General features: G+C 41.4%; 1 protein-coding gene across 4 annotated transcripts in view; it reads right to left on the bottom strand.

Annotated features, from left to right (window-relative positions):
* csnk1g1 (casein kinase 1, gamma 1) overlaps positions 1 to 12,807 on the bottom strand; it is a 31,249-nt gene extending 18,442 nt beyond the window's left edge. For all 4 annotated transcript variants that reach the window (XM_068730135.1, XM_068730136.1, XM_068730137.1 and 1 more), the window contains exons 1-4: positions 12,632 to 12,807; positions 6,084 to 6,515; positions 5,316 to 5,356; positions 4,221 to 4,290 (exon numbers count right to left, since the gene is read on the bottom strand). In XM_068730135.1, the coding sequence (XP_068586236.1) occupies positions 4,221 to 4,290; positions 5,316 to 5,356; positions 6,084 to 6,270 (298 nt within the window). In that variant the 5' untranslated portion in view covers positions 6,271 to 6,515; positions 12,632 to 12,807. The remainder of the gene's footprint in view (positions 1 to 4,220; positions 4,291 to 5,315; positions 5,357 to 6,083; positions 6,516 to 12,631) is intronic.
* Between the last annotated feature and the right edge of the window lie 239 nt (positions 12,808 to 13,046).

Raw genomic sequence — 13,046 nt, 5'->3', positions numbered from 1 at the left:
ACAAGTATATAATACGCAGTTTTATTTAGTGGTAAAACACACCTATTGGATCAAGATATTTCAAATACACTCATGGTATTAATCAGAGGAACAAGTCTGTGATCCAAAAAGAATAAAACATCGGCATATAAATCACAACTACTACGGTTTTATGCAGACTTTCACAAATGTATCAGTCTTGTCTTGTGCAAAAGAACAAAAGAATACATTTTCATATGCATTACCGACATCTAATAGAGGGGCTGGCTGCAGTCCTTTACAACAAAAAAAGAGAACAAGATGAACTTGATGGATGTGTGGTGAATGAATAAAACTGATTCTAAGCCCGACTAAAAAGGCATTCGCCCAAATGTCTCAGCACACGACTTTCTGTGTGTGTAATCTCTGAAGCAGCTGTCAAAGAGCTGTTCTTTCTCTGGACTCTGGTGATGAGGCCAGTCCTGAGCTTGGATGCTTTATTGTGACCATCTGGTAGTCGTTGTTCTGTTATTAATAAATGATATGTCACTGTGTAAAAGAGGGTTGTAGAAACTCATTCAAAATGGATTTTTACATCATATATCTTGTAACCGTGTTTTACGAGACGCTTAATGCCAGAGCAACACCGTGCCTCCTCCCCATGGAGATGCTTCACAAAACGGTAATGTTGCATAAAAGATTAAAAACGGCGATTTCTTTGTGTGTGCCGGCACCATCATGTGCGGGGTTTTTTTTTTGTTTTGTTTTTTTTAATGGAAAGAAAACATCACAGAGATGATGTGTTGGGATGACTGTGTGGAGTTTGCATGTTCTCCTCGTGCCTGTGTGGGTTTCCTCCCACAGTCCAAAGAAATGCTGGATAGGTGAATTCGTGACTCTGAATTAAACTGTAGGTGTGAGTGCGTTTATCATATATACGTCATCATTATTCTGGGTAGTTATCAAAGCTTATCAAAGATTCAAACAAAGCATACCTTCAATGATCCAGTTACATTTTCATTTCACAACGTCAACCACGACACATCGCCAGGTAGAGACACGTGTGCTTTAGCTAGCCAACGTTCGTCCTGATGCAGTTAGCACAAGAAAAAAAAAAAAAAGCACCAAAGTGTGTGTGGAGAACAGATATGACCCTCTATACTGTGACGGCCCCAGGGCCTCTACTGTGACTTGTGTGTGTGTGTGTGTTGTGTTGCTGTCTGTCTTTCAGTGTTCCTGGTTGGTCGGAGCGTGAGGCCATCAAGCAGATTGGAGGCAGCCGGCCACTGCCTTCAGCCTATAAGACCCGCCCACCCTGGGGGAGTAAAAGCTTCTTTCCTTCCTGATACACCTGGGGCTACGCTGGATGTTTGGTCTCAAGATAAGTCGAACTGGCAGCATGTTTGCCTGCCAGCATTCTTTATTAGAACGCTCATTTTTGTTGCATTTGGTGAAATGTCCTGGCCTTTGTTGAATAAAAGGTCTTTGTTTGGTTGATTCCTTGCCTGAGATTCCATGTTTTTGCTATGGTTTTAGAGTCAGACCATAACAATACATTAAATTTGGATTCATAATGGCAGTAGCATAACACATTTACCACCTAGTTAACTTTTTTCTCTTTGGAAAGGTGCTCCTCACATATATTTTAACAAACAGAAGTGGGCCTTAAGCAACAAAAGTTGGAGAACCCCTGTTCTAAAACACTGCTCTCTAGTTCCTCAACAGGCCCTATTTTTTTTTTCAAACTAAACAGTGCTCTGGGAGAACTTCTAGTCTTGACAATGATCCAAGTGTTCACATCAGTGGGAACAAACATCCAGGGTAAGACCTCCGGCCTTTCCTTTACATGTTTGTGAAATCTAGTAAGCTGTGTCACTGTGGGAAATGTTTACTCCTCGGGATTGCAACGGTCACAGAGCTGGTGTAGAGTTTCATGATGAGGTCCGACTGCCAGTGCCCTTAGTAAGAGCTCAACGGTGTCCTTGAACAAACCTCCTCAGCACACTGATGCCTCACAGGCTGCCGTCATGTAAAACCAAAAGCAGCGATGGAACCTTAATTGACTGCACTGATGAATATTCTCACACGGAGAATATGTGCGAGGAGATGCTCAACTCCTAATCTAATCATCCTCATTAATATCCAGTGACAGTTGGTTATGCACCAGATACGACACCTAAACGAGCATCTGAGCCGAACCACATTAATTCATAAAAGACCCCCGTCGCACAGACACTGTGACAACCACATTGGCGGAGAGGAATGTGGCACAGCCAAGAAGAAATGAGGTCACGTTCTCCCATCTGGAGGAGAGGACAGAGGCAGGTTAGCGCAAGGAGAGGCAGACCCACTCTCTAAATATTTAATGAGTTTCCGCACAGTTGGCCTTTTCCAGCCCTTGCCTTTGCAAAACAATAGCCATTATATTCCCAGTCTGGTTATCATATATGCATGTAGGCCTCCAAAAAAAAAAAAAAAGCACATCAAGGAGTCGGACCACACATCACAGAAAACGTGGCTTTTATCTTCCGTGCCAAACTGTGACCGAGACCACCCCTGATCTGGAACAGATTTAACCGGTTTAAAGAAATCCGTCATTCATAAATTGAGAAACAACATGATCAAACGTATCTCCTATCAATTACTAGCTCTAGTTCAGGCGTATTTATGTGACCATCAGTGCAACGTTAACACATTATTATTTCAACCGTTTTACCAGAAGAGCAACGCACAACTATTAAAAAAAGATTTTTCTATTGTTCCATTGTTTCTAGCGGTCCCACCCATTTCCTCTCGTACCAAGACTAAAAAAAAAGAAAGAAGTTTGCCCTTCATTTATTTCTCCGTTGTAATCATTTCATCTTCACACGATTCTTGTCAGTGGTTGCGATAACAAGGATTTGTCAGCAGACCTCGACTGATCTCTTTAGACAATCTGATAAATTCTCAGGGGAGCCGAGTCAAAAGGAAAAGTGGTTGAGAAGCAACTCTTAGTGTATTGTCTTTCATTCTGAACACTTAATAATGAAGTGTAAAGAGGACGGTTCTAGAAAAGAGAAGAAGAGGATCTGGAAAAAGACTAACCGAGCTACTTCAGTGTTTGTACGGTTAGAGTTGACGTCACTGTTCAACACCATGAACCAGACAGTGTAGATAAAACTGTCACCATTGGCTATAATGTGTGCAAAAAGAAATGATAAAATCTAGAGTTACCGTCTCCGCCAATCAATCATGTTGAGGATTACATCCACGTCTGTCCAAAATGTCATCACTTCATCATTTGATGCAAGACATTTGTGTGACATTAGCATAATTAGCATAATAACTCTTGAGTTATGATAAGGTTTGCAAGGTCACAATGATCTTTTGACCACCGGACTCTAATCAGTTCATCTTTTCAATCCAAGTGGACGAATGTGCCAAATTTGGAGAACGTCCCTCAAGGCATTCCAGAGATATCGCTTTCACCATAATGGAGCGGACGTGAGGTCACAGCGATCTTGACCTGCGGCGACAAAAATCTATTTGGTTTGGAGTCACTCGGGCTCGACTGATTGCAGACAACACCAGAACTAATGCAGTGTTAGATTAGACGCACTAAAATGAAAATGATCAAATCAATAAAAGGTGATGATATGTCAGTGTTGTGTTCACGGCTTCTTTCCACTGCCAAGTGCCCAAAAAAAAGGGTTGTAGGTTGAAATGAAATGCCCACGTTTGAAAAGCCACAGGTGTTCACGAGATAAACATTTTCCAACACACCCAGACCAGACCCACACGAGTCACTGTGACACACCGAATAGTTACCATGAGCTCAATCAGAGATGGACATTGGACACACGTGCATGAAGTCTACACTGCACTGAACAGAAGTGACATCTTCCTGCACATTCTGCCTCGACAACAAGTCTTTTCAGTGGATCAGGGGGGAATAAATCAGCTGCTGCATCTGCTTTGCGGGTGTATAAGAAGCATTATGTCACCACCTTTCATATTGAAGCGTTACAAGCAAGGTCAGCACGCTCTCTATGCACGTAATCATACTCGCGCTCGTGGACACAGAGTCCAGGAAATTAAAAAGAGTTGCTGACGCAGCTTAAGATCAATACGTAACCTGAGTGGAGTAATCACTTGTTGTGGAAATGATGCAATCTGCTGGACTAATCTTACAAAAACAGTCAAATCATTGTGATGCAGTCATAAAAAAAAATAATTAAAAAAAACACCACCACGAGGAGTAGCGAACACATCTGTGACCTTACCTGTGGTTCCCAGTGTTTTGTAGAACCGGTACTCTAAATGCAGCTGTGGTGCCCTCGACTTCACTGGTTCCTGTACAGTGGACACATTCAAAGCAGCACGCGGTTAATGACAAGAACCTCACAAACTGGAACAAAACAGTCAAAAGAAAATACAACAAACATACTTTACATCAGTAAAAAAATATATATATATTGTGATGACTTATCTTGCACTTAAGACATACACAAACATGCTATCCAACGAAATGTGATAATTTGAGATGAACCAGGAAAACCCTCAGTGCGTTTTGCACAAACATCACCAGCAGCTCCTCAAACACGAGTAAATAATGTCCTGAGATTAAAAACGTGTCCGTCCTCTCCGTTAGAGGAGATGGCGGGCTACTCCATTATCGGGGTCACCCTAAAACGCTAAAATCAGTCGCCATTTTGAAGGGTTTTTTCCCCAAGCTACAAAGTTACACTCCACCCAAACTTCCCAATTGATAGTGTAGGAAAAATGTTCAATAATAATCTAGTCACAGGGACAATCCAGTCACATTAAAAGCACCCAAAGTGTGAAATCTCTCCCCCGTTTATTGATGTTCAGAAACTCAACACACATTTATTGAAACATTCCTCAATTGTATAAAATCAGTGTCCGGACACCATACAGTACTATGAGCAGCTGAGAACTATCTGCTTTAGCAAACGTAATACTTTAGTGTTGTAATTTTGTGTTTACTACTCTCTAGTGAAACAATAATAAAAGCGTGAGTCAGGAGTCATGACTTCCAGTCCAGCAGCCGCTGGAAAGACAAACCTCCTCACTGTGACACCCGAGCACATCCTGAGAGTCACGTTTCTGGAAATCAACTGGCAGTGAAGAACATGCAGCCTGTGTCTACTTGAAGCTTAATAACAGCTTCCCTGTCTGAACACAGCATTGACATGATACGATATAATTTCAGGAACATTTTAGACGCATCACTTAAATAAAGTACGCCTAGTGCTTCATTGTGCACCAGCATAACAGTTTGTAATCCATCATTTTGCAAGAGATTGTTATATCAGCAGAGGTATGGAATCAAGCAGAGAGAGAAAGTGTTCACTTACCAGTTTAATAGCTACATACTCGTTGGTGTAGAGATTTTTACCTGGAATAAGACACAAAAGATGGCTTTTAGAAATTAAGTAGACCACTTCAGGCTTTACAAAAGGTCCACCGGGTAACAGGCAACACTGTAAGTGATTGTGTCTGATTGAGTGATGTTCTTTTTAAAATTTTGGAAGATCCATGTAAAAAAAAAAAAAAGGTCTATAACAGAAAATGATGTAATTGTGCTCCGTTTTTTCCCCAGCTCTCCTTGAATATACCCAGTAGCTGAGTACACCTCACTGAAGATGATGCATTCTAATACAACAGCCATGAAAACTGTTTTGTCATGGAAGTTATAAAGGTTTTGGTTTAACCCTTTAAAGTGAACCTCCCGCTGGTTTGAATGATCCCGTTTATAAATCGATCTAAAATAAGAAAGATAATGTGTTGAGCAGGCTTCTGTCTTTTGGTCATCACGTTTTACACTCGTAATGACATCATTACGCTACGGACAAAATATTAGAAACATCTCAGTTTAATGCAATACAATTTAAAAAAGCACCACAAACTACAGCCTTCAAAATAAACGTAAAGTCAAATCTAGATCTCTCTCAAACGGTTTGAATTAAAAACTGAAAAACGTTTGGGTTCGGTGTGCCTAACAATAGCTCTGTGTGTAACTACACTTAGTCAGCAGTTTAAGAAGTGACATAAAAACTTCCAAATTCCCCCAGTTGCTCCGCTGTGTGTTGAACCATTTCACACAAGATTAACACTCTACTCACCGAGCTTCAATTCACCAAAGTTTCCACAACCGATCTTCTTGCCCACACGGAAGTTTGGCCCCACCATGAGAACCCCGGAGGAGCTGGAGGAGCCAGATGGTCGGGACGAGTGTCCGCTGCGGCTTCCCTGGGAAACTTTAGTGCTCCTGGCGGGCCGCTCGCCATATTTATCTCTCTGTTGATCCATGGTGTGAGCAGCACAGGTCAGCGGGAGCCTGGAGTGATGTACAAAAAGGCCTCCTGGGCCGGGCCCACCACAGCCACAGCCCTGGTCACTGGCAGTGCCTGGATGGCACGGTCACTCTCATGAGACAAAACCTGGCGGAGTTGAACCGGCACTCCTCCCCGTCCTCGCCCGGTCGCCTCTAACAGCTGTTGGACAGGCTGATGTCTGGCCTCAACATCTGTCCCAGGAAGGAGAAGGTGGAAGACCTGCAACGAACACAGAGAGAAAAGACGTTAGCTTTCCACAGAGAGCATCATATGGAACATGGAGTTGTCTCTCATGTTAATCTGATGAAACCCAGCAAATTAATTGGGTTTAAAAACACAACTACAAGATGTAGGCTGATAGTTTCCAGTGAGCTTCTTCTTTCACAAAAAGGTAGGACTGTACGAATGTCTTGTAGGCTCTTAAAAAGCATAAAAACACCAAGCACAAATTGATGACACTCATAATAAAACACAAGCACATTGAAAACACTTTCAATTTAAAAGAAGTTCTGCATTGAGGACATTTTAGATTAAAAAAAAAAAATCATGCCTTCCTGCTTTAAGAAGTGAAGAAACACAACACAATAAAGCAAAATAAACCAGAAATTGGAATTGAAAAATATTCAATAATGATCCAGTGCCGGGGGGCAAGTCATGCACAGTGAGACATGGTGGGGCATTTGATTTTAAGAATTGAGAAAAGGCTCTTACAAAAGTTTTTAAAATGAATTATCAGGACCATGTATGCAGTCACCAGTAATCACTTCAGTGTTTCAAGGAGATTTAAAACACTTGAATCACGTTTTCTACATTTTAATTCACCATAAGATTGCCAGTTTAACTCACATTTGCGGGTCATGACTCATATAAACGCTCACTGTTTACAAGCAGACGGTGCTAAATGAGGACAGGACGGGCTTACTGTAGAAGCGCCGCCGAGCTAAAGAGATAGTCATCAAGTCACAGCAAGCACCAGTAAATAGTTTGAGCATCAACACAAACCGTAAGTCATAGTTTGCGATCATGAAGAAGTCTGAAGACTCTCCACCACCCACAGCTAAAGCCTGGCAGACAATGTCAGCGGGGAATATTATGTAAACAATTACATAAAGCTACGTCTGCTAGCAAAAGCACTGGAGCTCAACTTTATGGACACGGGTCGGTTTTCGTACACAGAAAAAAAAAATACTTTGGGTTCAACCTACCTCCTCCTATCACGGGCAAGAATTATGCACATATTAAACTATGTGACTATAAAACATAAAGGCATTCTGGTGTATGACATGACATCACTGGGAAAAAAGACGTGAGATGTTTATCAGGCCCAGGCCTCTTTGGGGACTTCCTATTCTGTTACTCCTCTTCAGAAAGTTAGCGTACTGAAGCAAGCTGCAGACAAATGTTGCCCGCAAATCAGGCAGATAAAGTTAAATTATATAACCAAAAAAAACACATTTTTAAAAAAAAAGTACCGCTTCCCATTAAAAAACAAGTTTTTCTGCTTTCAATAAAAACATTTTTTAAAAACAGCCACTAATGTTTGCATGACAATGCTGTGATTCCTGAGCATGGAAAGGCTGCTGCCGAAAAGTGTGTGTGTGTGTGTGTGTGTGGGCTTCCGGATGACTCATGCTCAGTATTGCCTGCACAGATCTCAGCATCAAAGACAGCTAGTTTTGCTCTCAAGGGCAACTGTGCACTGTTGCTATTACATAAAAGCATGAGCAGAACAACATGGCTATAAAACGGGTTTGTGGCAACGACAAACGGCGAGCTGTAACAGTTTCCATTGTGCAAATAATCATTTGTAAGCCACTCCGATCCCGGGTGCAGCAGTGTTTAGATTAGCCCGGCGAGGTGTTTCTTCTGATTGAAGACTATCAGCGCGCGCGCACGCGCGCACACACACACACACACACACACACACACACACACACACACACACACACACACACACAGGATAATAAACACACACATACTCACTCACTGCCCAGAATGCAACACCACCTCACAGTAAACTACAGCATTATACCTGGCCTTGTATTACTGCTAAGCACAGCTTTGAAACTCTCGGTTTATTCCAAGTTGTTACTACAATAATAAGATTCAATACGATTGTAAAGTTGAACTGTGGGTATTTGTTTTAAAAGGGAGAGATTCCTGATTGGTTCCAACTGGTCAGCAGACACTGAGGCGTCACGCTGCCATTTGTTATTGTGGAAATCAAGGCAGAAACTTAATTGATTTCCACAATAATGACGCTAAAATCTACGGTGTATTAAAATGTTTTTGTATGAGACACAAGTTTATTGTTAAAGATGATAATGCAATACACAAGACTGACACGAGGCCAGTTTTAGTCCAGTTCATTTGGAGCAAATTATATTCAAACTTTACTATAAAAAGGGTTTTTTTCACATTATAACAATATCACAAAAGTGAGTGTGAAGTTTCTTCGGCTGATTTATGCATTTGTAAATTGTATTACTGGTAGGATTACTACAGCCACGTTGCAATTTAAACATGTCCAGACATGCCTTACTGGAGGAGTAGGATGGGGAAATAAACATTAAAGAGGGACAACAGAGTAACTCATACTGGCCTGTATATGGCAGCAAAACTACACCTCACGAAGGGCAGCAAAGCATCCGCAACCTTTAATTACAAAGGCGTATCACACCATATGCTGTAATCAGCGCCTTGGTTTTATTTTTCTCCTTTTACATCATTTGCTCTGGATATTGATACACACATCTTATGTGCTTATCGTTATTAAAATGTAATGCAATCCACTATTATAGCCCCGCAATACCTAATGCATTTTGTAAGTATTTAATTTCAGATGAAACTGTGCAACTCTACATTATTATAGGACGTTAAGTGGCAGTGTTGTTGTGGTGGATTGCATTATTTCAGAGGATGCCCATGTAGATTTGTTCACTTTGTGTGTATAGTGGACTTACAAGATAAATGGAATGGAGTAGGTCTGTTTACATTCACATCAGCCTAATTAATAAAGAAGAACCAGCAATCCACCGGACTGTTAAACGTTCTGCGGTCTCTACAAATGGCTTCGTTGGTTTTGATGTGAGGTGGGGAATCCCCGGCCTTAATCCCTGTGGAGGCGCCACGTCTCCCGATAGAAGAGAAGAGGATGTGTTTGAGGACACACACACACACACACACACACACACACACACACACACACACACACACACACACACACACACACACACACACACACACACACACCTACCTTTTGGCATCCTATAAAAGTAGTTTTGTGTCTCACAAGGAGGATTGTTATCGATACAGATCCCATTACAGATTAAGCTTATTAACCCTTTCTGTTCCAATTTGTTCAACAGTTATTTTTTGACAGCATGCATTGTTAACAAATACTTAAGTACATGTTGGTTCAGGAAGGCTTAACATTTGTTCTGCAAATGTAGCATTTTAGATTCATTTAGTTTGGTAAAATCTGTGCAAACATAAAAAAAACTCCTAGTGAAAGCAATGAGCAGGCTCTAATAAAGGGAATTGATGTTGTCAGAGCTGTATGACTACCAGGAATCAGACAATTCAGAAACAGTCTTAAATGATTCACGTCCCTCCTTCTCCAGGTGAGAGAACGAGCGACGCCTTCGGAGAAAAGCTGAGGTCGTGTTCAGTTGTCGCTCTGCGTTTTAAACGTCGCGGTCGAGTTTCGAAGTGGAAACTTTAGTTGGGTTCGTCCTGGACTAAATGAGTCTGCCTGTTTGATGGTGAAGATTTATGAGGGCACCGCCTGATGTTTGATATAGTGCTCATTTGCATTAAGGCATTTCATTACTTTGGCTCGGCCTTCATGGGTGCTCAAGTAATAGCAACATCATTAAGCGCATTGATTAATGAACCTATTTAAGATTAAATGCAAGACATGGTTTACATTCTGAAATTTGAACTTCACTCATTTTGCTTCCTGAAAAATTGCACTTCAATTTAATTGATGAGCTAACCTCACCGCGTACAAGTGGCTAAAAACAAAAGAAATACCCATGCAACAATACCACCGCATATGTTTAACACTGTTCAAGTTAAGCTGCTAACTGCTTTACACCTTTGAACGAAACTCTGCACAGAGAAGAAATGGGTCACGTTACCGACGAGGCTCTCTCAATGGAGCGGTCGTGACTACGATCAATAAGTTCTGCTGATCTCACATCTGTGTCACATCAGCAATGTGAAAACATCAGCTTATTTAATGTTCTAGTCTCACTGGAAATAATGAAGCAGGGATTATACAGAGAAGGTATTGTGACAGTACTGTTTTCACAATCCTGTAACTTACAATATCCCCGTGCAACGTGGAGGACGCATCAACACAGACACATAAACTGTTTACTGTCTAATCACTGGCACAGCGCCAAACAGCAAGCCTGACTGACGAAAAGAGGCAATGGGGTTTTTCCGATGTTGCAGGTAATCAAAAACTTAACATTTCAATAGTTCAACAAAGTTGATGTAATTGTTTAATAGCTGGTTTTTCAAATCCAGCACCATTCACTGGTACATCTCCTTCAGCAACGCACTAATGTGGCAATGAAACATGTATTTAAAACCTTGATTAGTCCATAAATGTGCCCCGTCAAAAATAGCTGGGGAAAACTGAGATGCTTCTAGCTGATTAGCATCTATTAAAAGTGACTTATCTGTTGACATCTTTTCATTTTTACTGAAACATAAAGACTCTGAGTGGAGTGATTAACCTTCAGTGGAAAGATCAGCCTGGGAGGGGGGTCTGCCAACAGTGCAGACTCCTACTGTGGCAGTGCCAGCTAACAGCTGCCTCTCTCTCCTTAACGCCAGCTCTTATGAACTATAACTGGGGGGGAATTTAGATAACATACAGTCTTCTTCCTCCTCCACGGATTCCCAGAGAACCATACAAATGGATACACACATGGCTGTTGTGTGCACCCACATACAAGACGACGATCTAATGTTTCCACCTAAGAGTTTGATCTAAAAAATAAAATAAAAAGTCTTACAAATACTGCATGATCAGCAGAAATATATATTCTGTTTTGTAAAGACAACTTATAGCTTACTTTGACTTGACTGAGGTGGTCTACGTTGTGTAGTAATTAACTGCACAGACGGTAAAAGGACGAGCCATTGACCACGTCTGTCAAGTAAATAGTTACCTGTTCGAAATAATGAGGGAAATGCAAATGCCTTTAAAGTTGTTTTTCTTAAATGTGGATTTTCCTAAGTTGAAGCCTGTGAACAGTGAGGTTGTTCAAGCACACATTTAGAGAAGTTTGACTTCATCATGACTTTTTAAATAAATGCAACACAGAAAGTGTTTTATAACCAGCCTTTCCCTCAGTAGGGCTCTTTTAAAAGGATGCCAACAATAATATATCATGGATCCACATGGCCCTAATTTGGGTAAATGCCCAGCTAGTAATATTTCAATAAAATGACTCCAGAAGCGGTTTGCACTGCTTTCTTTAAAGCACTGTGTTACTTGGTGGAAAATGACCTACAAACCAACTATTCTACTAGATGAATGGTAACTGAATACTCTATTGATTCAATAATAAGACATCTATGCAGTTTAGCATGGAAGAGGTGCATTGAGACGTCGAATTGGTCAACGAGCAAAGAAAACGTGCACTTTTACCTCGACATTTAATGACTCCTAACAAAAGTCACAATAACTGGCACCAGTTAGCTTCAAGACAACTGTCCCGGGGCCTTGGGAAACGTGTATTATTCTCATACTCTGTGCCATCCTGTCTTTGCATCCGTTATCTTGCCCTGAGCAGCAGTGGTGACACTTTGTATGTGAGGAAGTGTTTTGTGGGGGCAATTGAGGCTAATATAAAAGATAAATATAAAGATGAAGTTTCCTACCGAGGCGGCCTCAAACAAGGAATCAAAACAAGGAAGCGAGCTGGCAGTGGTACGCCAACCTTTCACGGACAAAGACTTAACATTTGTGATGGTCACATCGATTAACTAACCGTTAGCCAAGTTAGCTTATCAACCTGACTAACCACAAAGCTAGCGTTAGCCAAACATTAACTTAGCCATATAGTGGCTGCTCTGGTTTGAAATATGTCCTCCGAATAATCACTACACATGCATCTTGTTACCAACCGTAACATAGGTCTAGTTAATAGACTCATTGCTGAACGTTAACGCCTTAGATATCACCTCCTGATGGCTAGGTGACAGCTGGACGGAGCGCAACAAGGAAATTAGCTCCGTTAGCAAACGAAAATATTAGCTAACAACCAAAAAAAGCTTCCTATCAAATGTTCATCAAACAAACACGACAGGCTCACCTTCGCTGTGACACAATCCAGACGACCAGGACACGGCTTTGGTTTGTCACGACTGCCCCGGAGCTTAACGTGCAGGTTTTACTCGGTGTTACTTGTTGTGTTGGCTGATGTGTTTCACGCTAACAGCGGAGTGTCGTAAGCGGCTCTCTCTCCATTCTTCGCTGCTCGTGAAAGGTTCGAACATACCCGGATGTACAAAAAAACGGCACCGCCCGCTTCACATCGCACACGTCCGGGTCAGGACTGACTCGGGTCTAATTCATTAGTGTACCATCACACCTATGTGTGCACACGTTCATCTTGAAAGCGGTTCACCATAAAGTGTCCCCCCCGTGTTAAAGAATATAAACTGGATTCATTTATTTTTCTTTCTGTCTTTACCAAAGGGTCTTTTATGTTGTGCTTGGCTAGAACA

Source organism: Cebidichthys violaceus, unplaced genomic scaffold, assembly GCF_023349555.1.
Source record: "Cebidichthys violaceus isolate CVI_PGR_0920_01 unplaced genomic scaffold, fCebVio1.0.p SCAF_5, whole genome shotgun sequence".
Lineage (NCBI taxonomy): Eukaryota > Metazoa > Chordata > Actinopteri > Perciformes > Stichaeidae > Cebidichthys > Cebidichthys violaceus.
Note: the sequence above shows the minus strand (reverse complement) of the source record. Positions and strands in the feature narration are given on the sequence as shown.